The sequence below is a fragment of the Ostrea edulis genome, chromosome 2 (assembly GCF_947568905.1).
Source record: "Ostrea edulis chromosome 2, xbOstEdul1.1, whole genome shotgun sequence".
Lineage (NCBI taxonomy): Eukaryota > Metazoa > Mollusca > Bivalvia > Ostreida > Ostreidae > Ostrea > Ostrea edulis.
The window spans coordinates 34,633,530-34,651,680 of record NC_079165.1 but is presented as its reverse complement, the minus strand read 5'-3'; the positions used below and the strand labels follow the sequence as shown (position 1 = coordinate 34,651,680).

At 37.3% G+C, this 18,151-nt stretch overlaps 2 protein-coding genes and 1 pseudogene across 2 annotated transcripts; all 3 read right to left on the bottom strand.

Annotated features, from left to right (window-relative positions):
• Positions 1 to 4,040: 4,040 nt before the first annotated feature.
• On the bottom strand, positions 4,041 to 6,986 carry LOC125679890 (uncharacterized protein K02A2.6-like). Its single transcript, XM_048919343.2, has one exon. The coding sequence runs from the start codon at positions 6,984 to 6,986 to the stop codon at positions 4,041 to 4,043; it is 2,946 nt and encodes a 981-aa protein (XP_048775300.2).
• A 284-nt stretch (positions 6,987 to 7,270) lies between these two features.
• LOC130051434 (uncharacterized) lies at positions 7,271 to 8,071 on the bottom strand. Its single transcript, XM_056153365.1, has one exon. The coding sequence runs from the start codon at positions 8,069 to 8,071 to the stop codon at positions 7,271 to 7,273; it is 801 nt and encodes a 266-aa protein (XP_056009340.1).
• A 1,374-nt stretch (positions 8,072 to 9,445) lies between these two features.
• Positions 9,446 to 13,353, bottom strand: LOC125679889 (uncharacterized; annotated as a pseudogene).
• Positions 13,354 to 18,151: the final 4,798 nt, after the last annotated feature.

The following is an 18,151-nucleotide window of genomic DNA, read 5'->3' as shown; positions in this document are numbered from 1 at the left end:
GTTACTGATCACCACGAGTATAATTCCTGCAAGTTTCAATTGCACATGAAATTATTTGGGATTGAATCTGCCTTCAGAAATTGAATTTGTTCACTTATCCAGAAAACATGGGAAAATCGTAAAACCCGAAGCCATAAACAAAAAAACAAAAAAGGAATTCGACATTTTTTCCCCCTTATTCAAACCCTCTCATTCAAATAGAAATCTTGATACCTTATTGCACATCTACAAGATAAAAGTAAAGACAGCAAACAGTGATCAATCTCATAAATTCTACAACGATAACAAAACCAAGAGTAGGGAAAACATGAATCCCTGGATAATCCAAAGGTGGGGTCAGGTACCTGTAAGGATTACAAGACGAAGATGGTCTATTATGTCAGATACGGGACTGGCACGAGCAGCGTAGCGGCGAGTGATCACTCCCGTATCTGACATAATAGATCATCGGAGTCTTGTATCTTACTTACAACATTGTTCTATCTAAAACAGTATTTCTCATAATATTGTCCTGCTCTTAATAATACTGGACTATGTGCAGTACAGTATGAATAATAAGGTACTGTCAAGACAAAGAACTGACGTCACAACAATGTTTTAAAGGAGGAGTAAGCATCCTCTGTTAATCGGTCACACCCGCCGTGAGCCCTTCATCTCGATCAGGTAAACGGAGCAATCCGCAGCGAAAACCAGCATGAAAAGATTGGTATGAAACACGCTCGACAGCATTCGACCTAACGACAGGTTGTACTTGAAGATCGTTATAACGACCATAGAATTTGCGAAATGCTGACTTCAAACGAGACTGTTGAAAGTCCTGTAGCATCAACTTATTTGTCAGTAGATTATTTGACAATACGCAGAACATACACTCGCGTATCGAATCTCTTGAGAGACATAAACACTATGTGAAGGCGATAATGGAATATTGCTACATAAATGTGTTGACAATGGAGAAGCTGATGTCATCCCCTTTGTCGAAAAGTTGAGTTTTCAGTTTGCCGTTAAGCATCTATGTTCAATAAAATATCCAAATATGAAGCAGATATGGAAGATGCTGAGGTATCTTTTATTACAAGTTCATTGGAATATATTGAATCAACATATGAACGAAAATGATATAAATAATCATATATTAACGGATATTTTTATAACTACCATTTCAATGACTAGAAAGTATGAAAGGCAGATAGACATGGGTAATAACAGTGCATTCGCCAACCACTCCTATTGAACATATTCAAGAGCGAGAGAGGATATACAATGAAGACTGTCATGTTTTAGGGGCGATTAGTTTCAACATTCATTATATTTAGTTTTAAAGGGGGGATCCTTGTAAAAACTATGTGAATCTAGTTTTTTGTCAGACATTGAACGTTTGATTTCGCTCCTTACAGAAATACCCAATTTTTCCAATTCACAATTAAGTATATTCTAACACGAAAAAACGACAAGTATCAATAATCTACATTGGTAACAAGAGTGATATACTGTTGTACTGAGTGATAAAAATGGTGATTTCGTTGTAAAGCGTGTAGTGCGTTTGTACCATGGTCGGGTCGGGATGAAAATAGAATTATTCTTGAAAATTACAGAAATCAGATAAATTTAGAAGGAAAACTTCCAAAACAATGTGTTTATGGAATAAAAAAGGTGGGAAGATAATGATATGGAGTGATTAAGTTCAAAACAAACTTTGGTAGTCCGTACCATTTATGATTCGGATATGGTAAACAATGCTGACAACGAAAAATAAGAACACGATCAAACAACAAACAATGTCAATCAAAAGACACAGACCTAGCATTAAAATCAGCAATCCAAGAGGTAAATGGGAGAGAAGTCTAAGGAAAAAGTTATGGTATTATATTTCAAGCTAATATATTTTTCAAGGTCATACAAATTAAATTGAATTTGATCTCCATACCAAACCGACCGATGCCCATTTATATCTAATGCCATCCAGCTGTCACCCACATCACATTTTCAAGGGTGTACCGAAAGGCCTAGTAATTCGTGCCAGAGGAATTTGTTCCAGTGAGGAATCCTTTGAACGACAGGGTCAACAATTAAAGTCTCATTTATGCAAACGAGGTTACAGGCCGCTATCTGTCACTAATGCCTTTGATGAGGTTAAAACAATTGACAGGTCTTCACTGTTGCAGTATAGGGAGAAAACGAAATGCTGTAGAGTACCTCTGGTCACCACTTACCACCCTACATTGAAGGACCTAAACAAAATCCTAAAGAATAACTTCCCTAAACTCTTGGATAATCCTTGATTGGCAAGAGAATTTGGTGAGCCACCAATCGTGACCTTCAGACGACCCAGGAATATCAAGGATTTGGTGGTAAGGGCCAGATTAGACAACCCCCTACCCAATGGAGGCTTTTCAACTTACTCTGACAAGTGGTTGTTATTGATCATAACCCAATATGGACCGATGCAGAGAGAAAGAGCACAGAAAAATCCTGGATGCATCGTTTGAAATCATTCCGCCCAGGTGAATGATTTCACGCGCATGAATCCAGGATAAATCCTTAGTTAAAATCAGTTTCCACAGCCTAATTGCCAAAATTCACCCGATAAGATATCTTATTTTGTATGATTAATATAAATACAATTCGTTTCCCTCGTTTCAAGGCTCTGACCTTGAGTTCCTTAATTTAGCCATAACGAGGATTCCCAAAATTGCGATTATTATTTGACCTTCAATACTTCTTAATTGTGTTAGAACATCATAAGAAATCATTACAATTATGAATTTATCTCTCTCTCTCTCTCTATCTCTCTCTCTCTCTCTCTCATATTCTAGTCTCGACATTGCGGCTTTTATTCTTTCTTTTTTTTTAAATAAAGGGGGGGGGGGTGATAATTTAAAAAAAATGTATTGACCTTGAAGACTAGTATATCATTAATATATCATCTTGAGACCTCTAAACTATGATAAAACATTATTTTAAATTAACATAAGTTCGGATTCGCATAGCTCTTTATGTTGCGATATCAGAATTTCTAGAATGCGGCTTTAATTTGTATGACCTTGAAAAATATATTAGCTTGAAATATAATACCTATCTTTTTCCTTAGACTTCTCTCCCATTCACCTCTTGGATTGTTAATTTTAATGCTAGATCTGTGTCTTTTGATTGACATCGTTTGTTGTTTAATCGTGTTCTTCTGGCAATCATATTATTTTTCGTTGTCAGCATTGTTTACCATCTCCGAATCATCAATGGTACGGACTACCAAATATTGTTTTGAACTTAATCACTCCATATCCTTATCTTCCCACCATTTTATTCCATAATTACATTGTTTTGGAAGTTTTCCTTCTAAATTTATCTGATTTCTGTAATTTTCAAGAATAATTCTATTTTCATCCCGACCCGACCATGGTACAAACTCTCTAAATCATCGTTAGTAAACACGCAATCGGAACTCCTCGAATGTCTCGCGCACTCAACATAGATCTCGGATGTAATACGATGGCATCCATGAGCGAATTTGATGCATTGCTGTGACGTCACAATTGACAATGCATCAAATTCGCTCATGGATGCCATCGTATTACATCTGAGATCTATGTCGAGTGCGCGAGACATTCGAGGAGTTCCGATTGAGTAAACACGCTTTACAACGAAACCACTGTAGAATCGTTGGATTTTCTATGTAATCCCGAATTTAATCAAAACAGTACACACACGTGTTCTCACAACACTAACTAGGATTTTATTAACTCGTACTAGAACATACATGCATATTAAACAATTCGTACATGTAATAGTCCGACACTACATCCCTCCTTTTCTTTGGAATGAAAGTACACAAACAATTGACTAGAACTGACTAGAAAATATTATCTCAAAGTCAAAACAGTTCTCCACTTACTGAGATAGTTTCAAATTGTATAATTACCAAAACAGTCAAAAGAAACTTGATTTCATTAACATTGTGAACACTTGTAAAATGTTATGAAAACACATAATAGCAAAACATATGTACACATCAATGAATCATCAATACACTTGATCACTATTCACTGAAATGACACTTCGTAGTCTTTAAGCCTGTCTGGAAGTTTGCGTTCTCGGATCGGACGCGTAATTTGAACACTTGTGTCACGAACTTCGGTCGGACGCGTAGTATAAGTACTGGTGTCACAAATTCTTGTCGCCGTTTCACAGTTCGGAATGTTTGTTTCGATCCGTTTTCCATCAATTTTATCGTCAACTGTGGATTTCGTAAACGTATTCGCTCGCTCATGAAATTTCTTAAGATGAGTGGTATTCCTCTTGTAGCAAACTCCACTTGGTGATTCAACGGTCACACTGTTTCCTGTTTTCTCTGTAACATGGTACGGTTCTGCTTCAAACGTAGGTGTGAGCTTGTTTCCTGGCTTCTGTTTCAACAACACAGAATCTCCAACAGCTATGTCACTCTCCTTAGCTCCACGTTTATTGTCTATATACATTTTCCCTTTCTCCTTTTTCTCGGAGTCGCGATCCCGAACATCCTGGTCGTCTGTCATAGTTGAATAATCTTCAATGCCTGGAAGACGAGTACGAATTTTCCGTCGAAATAGAAGTTCCGAAGGACTGACTCCTGTTATACTGTGTGGTGTTGTTCTGTACATCATTAGGTAGGACGATAATTCCTCCTTCCAATCCTTCTTCTCGATTTGCGCGAATTTGATACGTTTTAACAATGAGCGGTTCTGCCGTTCAATCTCCCCGTTAGCTTGTGGCCAAAGAGGTGTGGTCTTCCGGTGATAGATATCATTTTCAGTCATAAACTCCTTGAATTCATGAGATATGAACTGAGGACCATTATCACTGGAGATGCTTAACGGTAGTCCATGCGTTAAGAACATCCTCTTCAGACTCCTTATGATCTTGTCTGTAGTTGTACTTTTCATGTGCTCCACCTCAATGTATCTGCTGTAATAGTCCACTGCAACAAAAAGATGATCTCCTGATGGTAACGATGGTGTCATGAGGTCAACAGCAATATGTTGCCATGGTCCATTTGGTAATTCCGTAGTTTTGATCGGTTCAGGTGCTTGTGGTTGACTAACCAGTTGACATGAATGACAGGTTTTGACAAACTTCTCCACTTCACGATCTATGCCTGGCCACCAAACTTTCGCTCGTAATCTCCTCTTCATGACTACAATGCCTGGGTGACCTTCGTGAGCTAATTCCAAAACGTGTGTTCGCAATTCAGTCGGAATAACAATTCGGGTCCCTCGGAGAATTAGTTTTCCAATGCAACACAATTCTTCACGCACAGTCAAATACAATTTTTCCTGTATGTTATGCCATTTGCCAGTCTGAATACACTCGTGAACATCTACCAGTTCTGGATCCTTATCCGATTCCCGCTCGATTTGTCTTGTAGACATTGCATTTGGTGTAGATGTCTCCGCAACAAATTTTACATGTGTCTCAGAATCTTCAACAAAAAATGGATCAACTTCTTTGGATGGCATACGAGACAAACAATCTGCGATGTTCTGTTTTCCAGGTATGTGCTTCACTTTGAAGGTATAGGTTTGTAGTCTCAACACCCATCTTTCAATTCTAGCACAAGGTTTTGACTTCTTGGAATAGATGAATTCCAAAGGTTTATGGTCAGTGCGTAATTCGAATTCTGTTCCATGTAAGTACATGTGAAATCTCTCGCATGCCCAGACTATGCCCAATGCCTCCTTTTCCGTTTGCGAGTATCTTTTTTCAACATCCGATAGAGTCCTACTTGCGTAACATATCACACGCTCATCTCCATTTTGTTTCTGTACGAGGACTGCGCCTAAGCCAACAGGACTTGCGTCGGTGATAACTATTGTTTCTGCCTTTGGATCATAGTATCCTAAAGTCTGTGCATTTGTGAGTCTGCGTTTCAATTCCTCGAAAGCATGTTCCTGTTCCTGGCCCCAATTGAAGTGAACTCCCTTCCTCGTTAACCTACGCAACGGCTCGGATAACGTTGCCAGATCTGGGATGAATCTCGAGCTGTAATTGACTAGCCCCAGAAATCCTCGAATTTCAGATGCTGTTTCCGGTTGTCTAGCATCGTTTACAGCTGTCACCTTCGATTTCGCAGATCCTATACCTCTGGCAGACAGTAAATGTCCCATGAACACAATTTCTGACATCCGAAATTTACACTTTTCTTTGTTTAAGGTGAGTCCCTTCTCCCTAATCCTGTCCAGAAGTTTTCTAAGCCTAGCGTCATGTTCCTCCACAGATGTTCCATGCACAACAATGTCGTCAAATATATTTCTAACTCCTTCGCATCCTTCGAGAGCTTGTTGTATCACTCTTTGGTACATTTCAGGAGCACAACTTATTCCAAACATGAGTTTCTTATATCGATACAATCCTTTATGTGTTACAAAAGTTGTGATTGGTCTCGATTCTTTACAGAGCTCTACTTGATGGAACGCCCATTTTATGTCCAGTTTCGAGAAAATGGTACTCTGATTCAAAACATGAAGAACCTCATCGACTGTAAGAATCGGGTGTCTCTCACGAATGATCGCAGAATTGGCTTGCCTCATATCAATGCAAAGTCTGATGTCATTCTTCTTAGGTACCACGACTACAGGTGATATCCATGGAGTAGGTCCGCTTGCTTTCTCGATCACATCCAGGTTCTCCAATTCATCCAGTTTCTTCTCTATGAGACTCCTCAGATTGAAAGGTGCTCTCCTCAAAGGTTGTGCTACTGGTGTGACTTCTTTGTCAATCGGTATTTCTAATTGGAAATCTTTCAATTTTCCTAATCCCTGAAATACATCGCTGTACTCTGTAAATATACTGTCACTCACTGTATTCACTTGAACATCTGGTCCTAGTTTCAGAACGCCTAATAGCTGTTTCGCGTCCCAAGAGTGCTTGCCCTTTCTCTTCAACGACAATGAACTCCGCTTCTTCGGACTTAGACCCCACAGAGATAGTTGCAAGAAACGTTCCAATGACATTCATCGGTGTTTGACTCCCATAGGAAAATAATCTCTTACTTGATCGCTGTGATTGACACTGGATTCTTTTGTTTTTCAGGATTTCCCATGTAGACTTGTCTATAACGTTACAGCTTGCGCCTGAGTCTATAATCATTTCTGCACTCACTCCTCCCAGCTGTACAGTGATACTTGGCTGCTTTGAAAATTCTGTCACCGAAAATGCGTATTCATCATCATGATCATCTTCCTGGTTCCCAGCAGTGTCTACAAATCTAACGTGTGAATTCCTTTGATCGTGGTCCCTACTGCGCCCCCTTAGTTGGTTTATTCACAGTTCCAGACTTACAACATTTGGCAAAATGACCTGTACGTCCACACTTGTGACACTCTTTCCCTTTTGCTGGACATCTGTCACTTGATTGGTTATGTCCTTCTCGATCGCATCTATAGCATCGTTTATCTGAACTTGGTTTCTTTGTTACTGACGCTTTACATGAACGTGACCCCTTAACTTGCACGTGATTCACTTCAGATTTTATGTTTTCCATGGTAAACGCCTGTGTTTCACTTGCTTCAAGAGCTCTAGCGATTGTTTGTAATTTTTCGAGTGTGAGATCCTTACCCCTTTCTAAAAGTTTACGTCTCAGAACAGAGGAGCTACATTTTTCAATGACTTGGTCTCTGATACTCTCATCTGTTTTCGTGCCATATCCACAAAATTCAGCTTTTTGTCTCAGTCTTGTAACAAATTGATCTATTGTTTCATTTTGGGACTGTTTCATAGCGCGAAATAAATGTCTCTCATATGCATCATTTACCTGTGGTTTGAAATGGTCGTCTAATTTCTTCATCGCGACATCGTACACAGTCTGATTTTCCCCTGGATCTTCCAGTGTAAACGTAAAGAAAATGTCCTGCATCTCCATCCCACCACAATGTAACAGTAATGCTTTCTTCTGTGCAGCATCCTTCACGCCTTTTCCTGCTATGAAAAGTTCGAATGCGCGCCGCCATTTTGTCCATCGCACACCGACTGTAGTTTGCTCCCCGTGGCAATCAAATGTAGGTATTCCACCTAAATCCGTCATTATGGCCGTTGCCATTTCGCTAAACAGTCATGTAAAGTTTTTTGATCCTCGTCGCCAGATGTAGAATCGTTGGATTTTCTATGTAATCCCGAATTTAATCAAAACAGTACACACACGTGTTCTCACAACACTAACTAGGATTTTATTAACTCGTACTAGAACATACATGCATATTAAACAATTCGTACATGTAATAGTCCGACACTACAACCACCACCATTTTTATCACTCAGTACAACAGTGTGTGTGTGTATATATATATATATATATATATATATATATATATATATATATCAACATATCTCAAAGTATTTGGCGTATGATTATCAAAGACATTTTCACTAACATTTGACAGTGTTCTCCAATTTTCAGTTCCCTTATTCCAGATTTACACAGTCTGATCCAAAGTCCAAATTTACACAGACTGATCCTACGTCACCCTACTGGATCCCAGGTTATTCTACTGGATCCTAGGTCACCCTACTAGATCCTATTTTTGTACAGTAACTCTGTGCAGTACCTGCATGGTATAATCACTGTACATTTTAAGTACTTGCACTAGTTCACCTTACTGGATCCTAGGTCACAATACTGATTGTCACTATGCTTTTATAAACTAAAGTATCCAAGTTTTATCATTACGTATATATTACTTTTGTTCATTTAGAAATACATGAATGAAGAACATGAAGGAAATACGGTGTTTTAGAATTTTCATCTTTTTTGAAAAGGAACACAGAGACTAAAAGAGCAATAGTTCACTTTAGTAGATATTTTATTATCACACATTTGATTTCATGGAACACTCTTTGCATGTAAATTTTTGCACTGAGGACATGCTTGCAATTGTTTCGCCAACACAATAATTTTTTCTGTGGAATTTCCTCGTACACATACCACAAGAAACCTGTATGAAATGAAATAGTAAATTTATCTTGTATCAAATTGAAGTAAAAACACCATGAAATCCAGGTAGATGACAGTTAATAAGCAACAGTACATGTATATTGCACCTCACCATATCACTTTACCATCCTCTATCGTAAGCCCACAAGGACAGCAATCATCCATGTGCTCTGTTATATAGCAAATATTAAATGATAATTCAAATATGAGATAAGTAAAAAGTTAAAACCATAAAACTATCTCAAATCATCTAAAACATACATGATTAAATTTGCCGTCAAACAACAGAAGAGTAGAACCTACTTCTGACCTTTTCCTCTCAACATCTTTTGTGCTTATATTCAGGAGAGATTCTCCACTAAGGTGTCTTTCTGCATACTAGATAAGGGTTATAAATTCATAAGATATCAACTGTTTCAGTATAATATATTGCAGTGCCTAATGTACATTATTGTATAAATATTTCAGCATCATTACCTACCATTAAACAATACACCGGGTCACCCCCACAACTAGAGCTTTGAATGTTCTTTCACTTCCAATTTCCATTGAACCCTTAGAAACAGGTTTCTTCCCATGTAATTTCTGTAATTAAATAATAAATGATGAAGAATCTCATATTGATGATACATATTAAGACAAACTGTAAAGTTTTCACAACAAAGGTTAAGTTAATCTTTTATCATTAGAGAAGTGCATCTATAAATATATATTGTATGTGCATTGTAAATATGGAACCTCTTTGTTTTTATTATTCATTTATTAATGGCATCTCTGAATCATCATTTCATTGATTAAAACATGAATATGTGCAACAATAAATAGAGATTTATATATTTAAAAAAAAACTGGTGTAAGGGTATACTTCCAGCCATTGAGAACTTGTCTACACTGAAATGCAGTATCTCCAAGATGATTATAAAAGTAGACTGTGAACGTCTTTGGTTCAATTATCTATATTGATAAAATAGTATAAATAGCAACTAATAACATGAAAACTTCAACAAGAGGTCCATGGGCCACAACGCTCACCTGAGTCATCTTGCCCCATATTTAAAGATTGTCACTATATATTCACACGTAAAACTTTGATCCCTATTGTGGCCCTAACCTACCATGATTTTAACAAACTTGAATCTGCACTATGTCAGGAATCTTTCATGTAAATGTCAGCTCTTCTGGCCCAGTGCTTCTAGAGAATAAAATTTGACCCCACCCTATATTTGCATTTTTGTGATTATCTCCCCTTTGAAGGAGGCATGGCTCTTCGATTGAACAAACTTGAAAGCCCTTCACCAAAGGATGCCTTTTGCCAAGTTTGGTTGAAATTGTCTCTGTAGTTCTGGAGAAGAAGTCGAAAATGACAGAAGACGACCTTTTTCTCATCCAGTTGCTGATCTTCATTTGATGTGGCCGGCAAGAAATTAAAATTATCCTTTGGATAGTTTTCTTGCCATTGGCTGACCAGTTTCAGTAAATTTTCTTGATATATTTTTAAATATCAGTGGGAAAGGATAATCATATTGTTTGACTACTGTAACATTACAATATAAACCAACCTTTAGAGATATCAGTAAAAACATATCACTCCATTCAACAGAACAGTAATACACCTCAAACAAAGTTGTGCTAAATATATATATGTTTTCTGATTGCCACATCAGAGGGATAGTGTGCTGCATCTGTCAGTGAAGGCTTACTGGAGTTGGGGGACATTTGCATATCAACATAAAGTTTTAAATGACGCCGCATCTCGGATACACTTGTGACCCCATGTCCTACCATTTCGTACAATTTCTCCCTTACTTCTTTGTTTCAGGGATTCATAAAACCTGTAATCTATAGAAATAAAGTCGATAACAGCAAATGTTTATTAATATTTGACATGGAATATTATCACGTAACCGGAGGGGAGAAAATGCAACAGATCAGACCAGGGTTCAGACTCGGGCCCCCTGAGTCTCCAGTCAGTTGCTCTACTGCCTGAGCTATCTGGCCACCAACATTATACGCCACATATACAGTGGAGCCTCGTTAATCCGGTCACTTTGGTTCCCAGCAAAATCGTCCGGATAAATGAAGCGTCCGGATAACTGAATCACAGATTTTTTTTTATCTTTACATAATTATATACGGTTTTCCCCGGAATTTTAGAAGTTTTATTAAAGCATACTGTAACACAATTTCTTTTCCTTTCAGACTAGTCCATTAACTGCCAAGATGCAAGATAACCTTTTGATTTAGTGGGATAGATCTTCAGTACTCTTTGCTTGTCGTAAGAGCCGACTACTAAGTAAATGGGACGGTCCTTCGGATGAGACCGCAAAAACCGAGGTCCCGTGTCACAGCAGGTGTGGCACGATGAGGATCCCTCCCTACTCAAAGACTGTTACAAGCATCTAGCATAAGCCTGAATTTTACAGCCCATCACCGGCAATGGTGTCATTGCCATACAAGTGAAAAATTCTCAAAAGGGACGTTAAACAATATACAATCAATCAATCACTTTACAATCATATAGATACAGCTAGTATATACAGGTACCTGGCAAAGAAGATGCATTTTTGGTGCTCTTCGTCCTTTGGTAAGCTTATGTAAATTCGCTGTTCCTTCTTGATGTTCTTTACCCCCATTTCCAGATCTCCTCTTAGATTCTCACTTGCGATCCTTCTCACTTTCTCTGTATCTTGTTTTGCCTATCAATGTTGATTACTTTTATATAAGCTTATAACACACTGAAAACATCCATAAAACTAAACAAGAGGCCCACAGGCCTTATCGGTCACCTGAGTACTAGTGATAAAGTATCACTACTCCCAAGGGCTATGGAATATAGAAAAAAAAATCCTGTTCTGAATGTTTTAGCTAAATTCTAATGTTCAGCAACAGTATAAAACAAGATGTGTTCTTAAAACTTCACTGCCCTCAAAAGTGCATACTCTGATGAAAGGCTTTACATAATATGATGTGCATTAACATTAAAACATTAAGAAATATGACTAATTTGGACCCATCCTAGAGTTAAAACCAGGGTTGTGAAATTCACCATTTTTGTACATCCTTTTCTGCTATTCCTAAGTGTGCATTTAGATTTTAAATACAGTATAAGCAATCTTACACATAAATACTACCCCAGGGATCATCAAATGTACAATTTTGGTAAAGGACTACCTGCTCTTTCTAGATATCCATTTAGTATCAATAACACTAAATTTTGGGCAGTTTTTGCCCCGTCCTAGGGATTCAGGGGTGCAGGAGTCCTGAAATTTACAATTTATGTCCCCCTTGTTCGAAAGATGCTTCATACCAAATTTGAAAATAATTGGAATAATAGTTATCAAGAATAAGTTTAAAATGATCAATTGTTAACGCACGACCCACGTTGCACGACGACGGACGACAACCAATTGAGTAAACTCCCCATATCTACATTTTACATGTTTATAAGCTACTATAAACCTATCATTATTTACTTAAAACATATCAAGCTAAATTTTCTGACAACTGGTACAGTGTATATGTAGTATGACATACTCATCCAAGTATTATGTGATTTATAAATTAGTTATTGCCTCGGGATTATTATCTATTTATACTGATAAATACCACATATTCTTGGAATAAAAGTACTTCTTTCATAATAATTTTGGCTGGACATCCTTTCTTTTTTGTGGACTGTAGATACTGTCCCCCTTTCAGAGTTGTGGGATGGTCACCCTAAAACAAATTAATTCACGAAAAGGGTAATATATATCAAAAGAGTAACTGTACAGAAGTAAGATCCAGTAGAGTGACCTAGGATCCAGTATAGTGACCTAGTGTAAGTACTTAACAGGTACAGTGATTATATCATGCAGGTTACTGCACAGAGTTACTGTACAAAAGTAGGATGCAGTAGAATAATCTAGGATCCAGTAGAGTAACCTAAGATTCAGTAGAGTAACCTAGGATTCAGTAGAGTAACCTAGGATTCAGTAGAGTGACCTAGGATTCAGTAGAGTGACCTAGGATTCAGTAGAGTAACCTAGGATCCAGTAGGGCGACTTAAATTCCAGTAGATTGACCTGGTGTAAGTACTTAACATGTACAGTTATTATAACATGTAGGGTACTGTACAGAGTCACTGTACAAAAGTAGGATCCAGTAGAGTAACCTAAGATCCAGTAGGGTGTCCTAGGATCCAGTAGAGGGAATTATGTTTCAGATGTTTATATCTCTAAAAGATAGTACAATACTTAACATTATGAAATACTACATCTCGGCCTTCATTCTGTATGATCTATAAAAGTTTTGAAATCTCTAATTCTTACCGATAATGCCTGACTTCTTGAGTTCTGATGTTTCTCTCTTTTTTCTGTTCTTGTCTTTCCCAAACAAACAATGTCTTTCATATTTGGATAGAATTATGAAAGGAATGTCAGTGTATTTTATGGTTTCGTGTTCGCCAATGTCGGTAAATCTCAAACGTTTACTTAGCCGATCTGTAATCAAAAACAGGATTACTTCAAAGTACTTTTTAATTAAAGGATTTTCACCATTTATATAAAGAACATACACATATCTTCTAAAGGCAAGGCTACAATTTAAAGAAAGTATTAAATATATGATTAAAAAGTATTATTTTCTGTGGTATCTAGTGCTGTTGTTCCTTTGCACTTTCTGGACATGTGACTCTGCTTATCTTTATAAGAAAATGGTATGTATTCATTCGTGATATAATCCGAGAAAATTTGTTGAAATCATTATTAAGCGCTGATAGAGGTGTAAGTGAAGCTTGTATAAAGCGCCCTCTAGTGAGAGAATGGGTCTAACTAAGTCACTTAGAACGTTATTTTTGCATATATAAGGAATGACGACAAAATCCATATTGATGACGTTGGTTTACATTTAATCAAATGCACTAAAACTTTAAATTTCTTACAATTCTTCAATAATTCCGAACATCTATGAATAAGTAAACAAAGTCTCATTTGAATAAGTGACATCACCTATTCGTTTCGAATAGCACTATGATGATTACAGATATTGATTTAGAGTTTAAAATTTCAAATGCTATTATAAATATGTTTATTGAAGTGAATTTCCACCCACAAATAACAAATTATTGTCTTTTGCAAATGTGGATAAATGCATTTATTCATATGAGTACGAGGGGTATTCCAAAAATGAAGTCACTTGCATTGCTTCTCCTACATTAAAATTGTTTTGATCACTTGCTCTGTCCTTCAGAATACTCTCCATTCGTCTGAATACACCTTTTGAGCCGGTAAATCTACTGTTGGAAGCACAGTTCTTACACCTTAATGGGGATACTATTCAGATCCAAGAGCATTTCTCGAATTGTATCTCTTTCCAGGCAGATGATATTGAGTTTGGAAAATAGTTGCAGGGGGCCAAATCAGGTGAATACGGGGTGTGTGGGAGGTCTGTAACCTTCTCTGAATCCAAAAAATTCGGTCAGAAAGCTTGCTTTGTGAGTAGGTGCTTTTTATTTCATGTACTTGTAGGAAATTAGTTTGCTTTATAAATTCCTTTAATCTGTAAACCATTTTATAACAAGGGAATGTATTAATGTTATCTATTACCACATTTTAAAATTTCGACCTTTTTAAAATGTGTTTGTTTGATAAATGTTTCTTGAAGAGTTTAGCCGTAGATTGGAAAAACTATGAAACATCAATATTAACGTTTTCTATGAATAAGTTATGATTTTATTTTAGAGATTCAAACGTCTGTCTTAATCTTCCAAACTGTTTTATTAGATATTTATATCAGACATCAAATCACAGCGACATTTAATTGCAAATCATCATTGAATAATTCATATGAAAATAATTGAGAGCTTGTATCTTTATTTCGATGGTGAAATAAAACTCAAAATGATCATATGAAATACCTTAACAAGCCATTAAATAAAATTTTGGTGTAGATTAGGTTAATTAAATTCATTGTCCAAGGCTCCACTATTTAAATCGGACAATTAACGTACAATATTGCCCATATCGCAAAATTCTTATTAAGATACTCGTATGCCATAATACATACTACAAGTTTCACCAAACCAAGAATTCGAATATCGTACAATAAAAACGATTTCTACTGTAGAAATACTCAAGATCTGCCAAGTACTATAGCTCAACCCAACATAGGACTTTATAAAGTGTCCATGAAGTGATATATATAAAGCAATGAAAAGAGAAAAATTATTATAGTCATGCAATGAACGACCCACCCCCTCCCACCCACCCTCTTCCCCAATGGAAATATCACCTCAGGGACTACAAAAATATTCAGCTCTCGTCATCAGTCAGGGATAATAAAAGATATCTCCCCTAAAGACGCATGATAGAGCATGTCTGCTGGGGATGCTTTAAGACTAATGCGAGAGTTTTGCGACAGTCAATAATACATTAACTACACTTACAGAATTATATCTTATTGGATACAGGTGCGAAATACAACTTACAGAACCTGTTCCTCTAACATACACAACTGTATTTCTTTTTATTCATCATTCCATGAAATGTTCAAGTTCAGTTAGCTCTAGCTGTTTCGTGTAGAGTAGTAACGTACAATCTATGAGACTGTACACAGCAGTACATGTAGTACATGTGTGTCTGAAGCGTCATATCAAGCAGCCGATAACTTTACCTACTCGTTGTATTATTTCGTGTACACAGTACCACTTAGTAGACTACTGCAGTAGAGCGCCATCTCTCGTGTCACCGTCGCATCTTTTCTATTGATTGTAACTTCTGGATGATTGATGCTTTTCAGTAACTGCCACAAACTTGCTCAATGTCAAATAGGATGAACGTGTATTTGTAGATAAAACTGCCTATAACAAATTTTGAGAATTATACTAACTAGATTCAATCCGTGCTAGCGCTGGTAATGTTGAGATTAATCCTCCATTGCGTATGAATTCAAATTTCCACATGTAACGCTATCTTTGGTATTAATGAGCACGATAATGCATAATTAACGAATTTAGATTTACAGTATCATAATTTTTAACTCTTACAATAAAAATTTTAATTGGATGGATCCAAAAAATTGAAACCCTCAGGGAAATTCTATTTTGAACAGTATTTATTCATACACTGTATATATGATGGCGTGTGTGGGGTGGGTGGGTGTGTATTATGTAACATATTTTATAGCTACCCTGGACCCATTGTTGTTGGTGTTTTTATTAGAAGAAATAAAATAATGCTGAAAGTTGTACGTGACATTACATTACATATATATTTGTATGTATGTCTTTCAATTCAATACCTTTGTACAGGGAATATAATTAACCAATTACATTGACAATGTAATTTTATTTTAAAGATACATGTACTTTCAATTACGTTGATACTTGGAATTACAATTACATAGATTTTAACCAATGTAACGAATTACTCTCAATTACTTTGAAGATTGTAATCAAATACATTTTAATTAATGAAGTATATTTCAAAAATCGTGAAATGAACTTGAGTAAGAGTTCAATTTCAGTTTAATTAATTAAGAGTAAGGAACTACGTCAGCGCATGCGTGAGAACAAGAAGTCATAGCAATTTTCGGACTATTTTTTGATTTTTGTCGTTGTTGATATTTTCGGTTGAGAGAGAGAGAGAGAGAGAGAGAGAGAGAGAGAGAGAGAGAGAGAGAGAGAGAGAGGACGATCAACACGAGTTGTAGGTAAAGTACCACAAATTTAGACACATGCTTACCTTATTAATATATCATCGCCTGCTGTTATACGGGACCTCCATTATTAAGGTCACATCCGAAAGACCCGTGATTCTCACTTCTGAATGCCGAGCGTTTGACGAAGGAGCAATTTATGTCTTAGGCTTGACGCGGCCATGGCATGAGCGGGGCTCGAACCCACGACCTCTCGGTCACGACGCGAGCACTCTGGTATCATGTGAGCATCCCTATGTAGTATAAATTCCAATTTGTTCAAAGCGTGAGGCAACGGTAGGAATTTTAAATTTTACACTTTTCTCTGTTCCTTACCTATGAATTGTTAATTACAGGTCAACTTTGTGTAGATGTGACATATGTATTCCCAGAGGTAACTGCTTCGTATAAGTTTGGCTGTTTATGGGGAAAATTGGGGGAAAAAACTTCTCAAGAACCACAAGGCTATAATTAGGGAAATTAGTCATTTGCAAGCATCTATTTGTAGTGTAGATGCCATAGTGTAGATGCTAGTCTATTCTACTGACGGTCTGGCGCCAGTCAGAGGTCATGATAATGGTCCAATGTTTTATATAGAAATTAGCGAGGAAAAAATCTTTATTAAAGATCTTCTAGAGAACGACAGGGCCATAATTTGTGAAATCAATATACGTCAAGCATTCTCATGGAATGTGCATTCAGCTGTGTTTAAATAAGGGTCTTTGGGGTTAAAATGGGGTCATAGAAGGTTTGTTTCCATGCGGTTCTAGTGGTCCAGTGGTTAGACATGCGTTGACCGCGTCAAACTTTTATGAAGTGAAAAATAGGTTGTGATTGCACCTTTGCCAAAGGCTCAGCATTAGGAAGTGAGAGTCCGCGCCGCGGGACTTTCAGATAAGACCTTCAAAACGGAGGTCCCGTGTCACGGTAGGTGTTGGTGCAATAAAGGACCATCACTTTTACAACTCTGGCCGTCATACTTACGTCTGTAGTGGCTCATCGTCTACAGTTGGTGACGTCTCGAATTGAGTGAAAAATTCTCAAGGGAGCGAAAAACAAACATACACATTGTTTCCAATGTCTTGTATATGAATTTATAGGACAAGTCCCATGTAGTACACAATCCAGTTTTGAGATACCAAAGGACAAGATCCGACAATAGCCACTGTAACGACAAAAAGTGACCCCCGTAGAAGGTTGACCAGGGGATCAATTCTCTAAGAAGAAAAATGACCTGGTTCATTATTCTACGGTTTTGGGGTCCATTTTTGACCATAAAATCTGATCGTAGTAGCTCAGTGGTAGAACGCTCGCTTCGTAACCGGGAGGTCGTGAGTTCGAGCACCACTCGTGACATGGCCGCGTCAATCCTCAGACGTTAAAGTAGGTAGTGAATGCTCCTTCGCCTGACGCTCGGCATTTAGAAGTAAGAATCGCGGGTCTTTCGGATATGAACCTAAAACCAGACGTTGGCACGCTAAAGAACCCTCACTGTACAGCCCTGAGCACAAAGCA